Here is a 6,230-nt window from a genome sequence, read left to right as displayed (position 1 = left end):
AAAGCATTTCTGTTACATGACCATAACTACGATGATATATTCTAGTTGTACCTGTAAGTCATATATCAATGACATTACTGCATGTGATGAGCATGCATATTTTAAAACTTGTTAAAACCATAGAGAATACTTTTTTACTGCATAAAGTAAAAAATAAATAAAAAAGATAATTGCAAATGGATGTATTTTCTGTTAAATCTAATATAATGTTAGAAATATTGATATTATAAAATAACCTACTCAATAGTTTACCAACTATAAAATACATATATACACTGGTCACTTTAGATACTTATACACTTTCACTATGTTACCCCATTGTCCCACCCAGAGATTGTTGTCATCATCCACACACACACTGCAGGAATACTTTATCCCAGTTTGTTGTGTGAGTAGTAGAGACAAGAACCGACCGTCCTGGTTTAGGAGATGAACTGTGTTACTGTCATCATCACATACCAGGATGTGACCGAGTACATCAGTATATATTCCACAGGGAGTGAACGTTGACGACTGACCTGTGTAGGAAAACCTGCGTTGTCCTGATTTATCCACCACCACTACAGCATGTTTGTTAAAGTCTGATACACAGACATCACCATTGATGTTTTCTGTGATGTAGAATGGTATTCTATACAGTTCCTGTCCTTCGTTGTCTCTCTGTATGTTCTGTATTTCTGTCCCTGTCTTGTTGTACCTGTTGACTTTAGCTTCACCATCTGTATGCATCCCCACCAGTATGTCCCCGTTGATGTGGGAGGAGTGTATACTGTATGGTCTCCAGTCTCGTCTCCTGTTTTAATGAATTCAGTGATAGTATTATCCAGTATAATTCTATTGATGACATTGTTGTCTTTGTCTGTATAGATCAGATCCCCGTCCTCTGTGACTGTGTGGTAGCCTTCAGTTTCACCACTGGTTTGTATCTTTTGTAGCTGATTCCCCTGTAGATCTGTTTGGACAAGGTTACCACTACTATTACTGAACCAGAGTCTACCTGATTTACCCATTGATATATGAATTACATATTTAATACCTGGTATTTTGAACTACCGGACCTTGGTGACAGAAGAAGACAGAGACAGTGTGTGTTTCACGTCAGATTTCTCATTGCCTTGTTTCCTCTGTTTCTCTGTAGGTTTCAACTGTGTAGAAGCAGTCTCCATGGGCTTTATTTTTCTGTTTTCTGGTTAAGTGTTGTAAACAGTTATTCTACCCAGTAGTTTGGCAACATCTTCCTTGCTGTATTGACCAGCAGTAAATACGGGTGGGACTGGTTTGGATGTCTCTGGTATTGGTTTTATCAGTATTTTTTTCAGATATAAGAGCAAATGTTAAATTGTTGATGTCTGAGGGAGATAGGTAACCATAACATGTTTTGACTAAATCATTGAGATAGTTAATGTAGTCATCAATTGTTTGGTTTTGGTCGTTTAATGTTTTTAATAATGACTGTTCTATTTTGTCACATTGTTTTATTTTATCAGATGTGACTGTGCCTACCAGCTTTTTCACAGACTCAGCTTCAGCCTTCATTGCTGTTCTTATGCCTTCCATGATTTTCTTTATTTTTGTGACATCTTCAGCAATTTCGTTTTTTAAGTCATGAGAAGTAGGCTCAAAATAGTTTCGAATTTTAGCTATTTCTTCTTGACAAAAGGAACATTTTTCAGCAAAGACAATTTCTAGGTCAGTAAATATATGGCTGCGATGTTCTTTTGTGGCTGTGCATTTAGAACAAATGGGAATCTGGCATTCATCACAGAGAAACTCTATTTGTCTTGTGGGGTGGATCTTGCATTTCTCCAAGGGAAGTTGACGTTTGCGTTGTTTATAAGGAACCACTTCATGGTTCTTGGTTATCCTATTTTTCCGATGTTCCTCTCTGCATTGTTCACACATTTCACTGGATGAAAAATCAAGTTTCAGCAAAACTGAAACTATATGGAAACCTTGCTGAAACTTGAAGTTGAAGTTTCATGTATAGTTTCCGCAATGCGGAAACCATTATATCGATTCAGCAAGTATCCGTTAGGTTTCAGTCAGCAGAAACTTTAGTCTAAGATTCCTGATGGTTTCCGCAATGCGGAAACTAAATTTGAATCGTGTGAATAGTTGTGTAAATTATTATGGAAATATCAATCAGTTTCATAACATTTCCGCTAGGTTTCAGTGTGCTGAAACTTTAAGTTAAGATTCCTGATGGTTTCCGCAATGCGGAAACTAAATTTGAATCATGTGAAAAGTTGTGTAAATTATTATGGAAATATCAATCAGTTTCATAACATTTCCGCAAGGTTTCAGTATGCTGAAACTTTAAGTTAAGATTCCAAATGGTTTACGCATTGCTGAAACTATTACTAAAATTGATTTGAGTTTAATAGTGATATCATTTATTTTCAACAGGTTTAAGTTTAAGTCTAGCCTAATGATAATGAATCCGTACATACTAAAATGTATAGTAAGGTTTCAGCGTGACTGAAACTATATGTATACATGTAACTATCTTCAAATGTGGCAAATAAGGCGATTGAGAACCTTACTAAGTAATTAATTAAATTTGAAAAGAAAAACTGATGTCTGATCTTGTTTAATGCATATGATGAAATCATTAATCTTAGGTACTCGGGCACGTGCATACATGTGTATACATTCTTTGTCCAGGTGACCTCCTCTGTGATTTTCCTGTATATTCTGTGTTGATTGCAGGGTTTTTTCTGTCAGGATGTGAACAAAAGACTGTTACATAACATATACACAGTACGTAGCTTGAGTTTATAACTGGAGCCCGGCGGGAATTTTTTTTTCAATTTGTGTGTACCTGAGTTAGTAAAACTGATAAGTAAATTATAATTATTTAGTAAAATAAATTAATATACCTATTTTGTAAGACTCCTTCTTAAATCATTTAGTTATCATTTGAATGAACCTTGAGGTACAGTAACTAATTAAGCAAACAAATTAAGGTAAAGTCGTTGTAATTTTTTACAAATCGTACCAAATATTGGTACAAACCTGAAGTTTAGAGCTAATTCCTTTCTTTTTAATACCACGCCAACACATGTACACAGGAATTTTTTTTAAAAATTCTACAGTTGATAATAACAAGTAAAACCCACTTGGAGTTTAAGTCTAATATAATAATTGTTTAATTATTTTACATGCATTTCAGACTTTACTACATGTATGACTGTATCATGATTCACTGGCGTCGGAAGCAAATTGAAAGTGGGGGGGGGGGGGGGCTAGACTAATCCTCAGAAATATTGAGAAAAAACCCTAATTCCCAAAATCCTAATCCGTGGGGGGGGGGTGGGGGGGGGTACCTTTACTATATACTTCCGAAAATAAATTTCCCTACCCAAATTTTTTACCCAAAATCATGAAATTCCTAATCCGTGTCGGGGGGGGGGGGGGGGGGGGGGGCTAGTTATGCCTAGCTATTACTCCAACTTCTTAATCTTTCAAGGTAAATTTAGGAACAATTACATTTCCGGCGAGAAAAAGTGGGGGGGGGGGGGGGGGGGCTATATGCCTATTGGTTAAGTCTAACTTTGCACTAAGCCCCCCCCCCCCCTAGCCCCCCCCCCCCCGGTTCGACGCCTATGTGATTCGTGCAATTCTATACTTTGTGTTTACTCTCTGTACTGTAAACACAGATATTGATACATGTTTATGAAACATGCACATGTTTCTGTTATAAGATATTATAAGCATTATTTATAATTTTACTGAAGTTATACGTTATATTACAAAATCAGTTTAAAATCCAGCACTAGTCATGTGGTGCACGTGATTTTAATCAAATTCGTATACATTTGATGTAGAAAGTATACCAAATAATTAAAATTATATTGTTTATATATCAGTCCGACGTGTACGTCTTACTTCCCGGCTTGTGTAACGCGTTTGTATTTTAATTTCATAAGTATTCTTAACGTACTGTTCATCGCGATGACCAATCAGTGCACATGACTATGTGTAACTGTAAAATAATTGCCATCAATTCATCGTAGTTGTAAATTCACCGTACGGGTGAACGCTGTTAACCGGACCCCGTTAATTGATCGGCATCTAAATATATTTGTGATTGCTGTGTGTTCATGCAGAACCTGCTCTGGGATGAACATAATATTTTCACACCTCTATATTTTGAATAAGAATATGACCGTGCTTAGAATCGCGGTGAAAATTGGACAAGTCAAGACTAACTTGTCAGTAAACTATATATGGCTCTATCATATGTGGTTTGGCAAAATCATCAGCACATGAAAATAAAATATAGTTAAAGACAAAATCTGATACATATGTCTCATTAAAACTTGTTTAATTTCATTAGACATTTGTAAACAAACGGTCGGCCATTTTTTTTTGTTAATCACGTGTTACAAATACAATTGTAACAAACACACGCCAATACTTTGTCGTATTTAACCAGGAAATACTGACTCCGACAGTTCTTATTTAAAATAAATATACATGTAAAAAGTATACTATTCGGTAAAAAATGATAATTTTGATTAAACATTATTCATTTTAAACTATCCCAAGATGCACTTTTCCAAGATTTAGCGGGTTCTGATTGGTCAGTATTGGCGCACTTTATGATTCCGAGCGAAGGTTAAAATGGACAAGCAGGTGCTGTTGTAAAATGGAGAATTGAGAAACATTAATAGCCTCTACAACAAGGAGATAATGCAGGAACGAAGAACTCATGTCAAGGTAACTTAATTCACAATATAGATACTCCCAATAACATTTTCAAGGCTCTAATTTATCTCTCATTTGTAACGAGATCTCGCGCCATCAAATCAAGATGGCGTCATTTTTTCAAACTTGGTTCTTCGGCGTTTTAATTTTTATTACCGTATCTCTTTTAAATATACGTTTTGACCAAGTTAACCATTAACCAACTTTATATGCATGATAATCAAGATTATCCAGGGTATACACATATATAATTATATAAACGTCCCTAATATATGAATGCTTGGTTGGTAAACAAGACGAACAATGTATCTTTCGCACATTATACAATTTACAAACTCAAAATGTAACGAAAAAAATTTATTAATTAAATCCGGAAAATGAAATCTTTCACGTTTTTCTTTTTCAGCATTGACAGCATACAAAGTCAATGTTTCCGGTGATTAGTTGCATCCTCTGTTCGCGTTCGGTGATTCGGGTGAATGTTTTGACCAGCTGGACGATGTGAACGCAAGGTATTGCTTTGAAATTGATTATTTTCACCATTAACTTATACATGTGTTGGATGTTTATAATTTACTGTAGTAATTTTTGGGAAATCCAGGTCTAAGTTCTTGAAAAGGAGGTTGATTGGGGGGGGGGGGTTGAATCACACTTATTGTTGATAAGTTTTTCCATCGTTCAACAAACAATAATTGAATCAAAATGAAAATAACATTGCTTCAAATATAAAATGAAACATTTTAGACCAGATGCTACTGTAGTCATTATATGACATAGTTTAAACAGCAACTGGCAACTGCATAGTAGCTTCTGTATTCAGAATTTTATTCAGAATGCTTTTATTACATGTTAGGCTGAATGACTTATGTTTATTGTTTAAAAATCTAAATGAAACTTTATTATTCATGTTTAAGATAAATAGAACAGACATAAAGTACAGCCCAGTGAAAGGAACAAGTTCATCTCAAGAAGAAGAATTTGAATTGCTACCACTGTCCAGAACTACTAAGTCTGCTGTCGCCATGATGTGATCATATGAGTGCTTCACCGGTCTGAACAATGCTCGAAAGTCCCCCAAAAAGGCCTATTTCCATAAACTACGACTTGGGTTACATCAACAACAGCCAAGGACACTCCTTATTGATTCGAATGAACACATCTCTACGACCCGACTAAACCTCTGCAGAACAAGATATTTAAACTGTAAAGTATTCTCATTTCAAAAACCTATAAACTATAAAAGTACTTTTTTTATATGATCAAAACCAGTATATAACAATGTCTGTCTGTAAGCTAGAATCTTAGAAAATCACATGGTTTTGACTTATTAAATGATTGATTAGACCTTGCAGATATTAACTTTCATTTTCTTAAATAATTTGTTATATTTGCAAATATTGCATAAAATATTAGACTCCATGTAACATATATCCTCACACCTCCAAGTTGATAAGTGTTAACTACTTTTTTTCTCCATTTTCTTTGTTTAAACATTTATTGATAACTTAGTTTTTATTTGC

General features: G+C 34.9%; 1 protein-coding gene across 1 annotated transcript; it reads right to left on the bottom strand.

Moving 5' to 3' along the window:
- Positions 1-279: 279 nt before the first annotated feature.
- Positions 280-1,166, bottom strand: LOC128170098 (uncharacterized). The gene is made up of 2 exons (XM_052836072.1): positions 1,054-1,166; positions 280-793 (listed from the first exon to the last, which is right to left on the bottom strand). The coding sequence occupies exons 1-2, from the start codon at positions 1,164-1,166 to the stop codon at positions 280-282; spliced, it is 627 nt and encodes a 208-aa protein (XP_052692032.1).
- Positions 1,167-6,230: the final 5,064 nt, after the last annotated feature.

Source organism: Crassostrea angulata, unplaced genomic scaffold (assembly GCF_025612915.1).
Source record: "Crassostrea angulata isolate pt1a10 unplaced genomic scaffold, ASM2561291v2 HiC_scaffold_312, whole genome shotgun sequence".
Lineage (NCBI taxonomy): Eukaryota > Metazoa > Mollusca > Bivalvia > Ostreida > Ostreidae > Magallana > Magallana angulata.
The sequence above is the reverse complement of the archived record's forward strand: the minus strand, read 5'-3'. Positions and strand labels throughout refer to the sequence as shown.

Excerpts from the sequence above, each read along its gene's own strand:
- LOC128170098 (XM_052836072.1), bottom strand. The coding sequence starts at position 1,166 with ATGGAGACTGCTTCTACACAGTTGAAACCTACAGAGAAACAGAGGAAA. Across the intron at positions 794-1,053 it reads TCTTCTGTCACCAAGGTCCG|GAGACGAGACTGGAGACCAT; the intron begins GTAGTTCAAAAT and ends TCATTAAAACAG.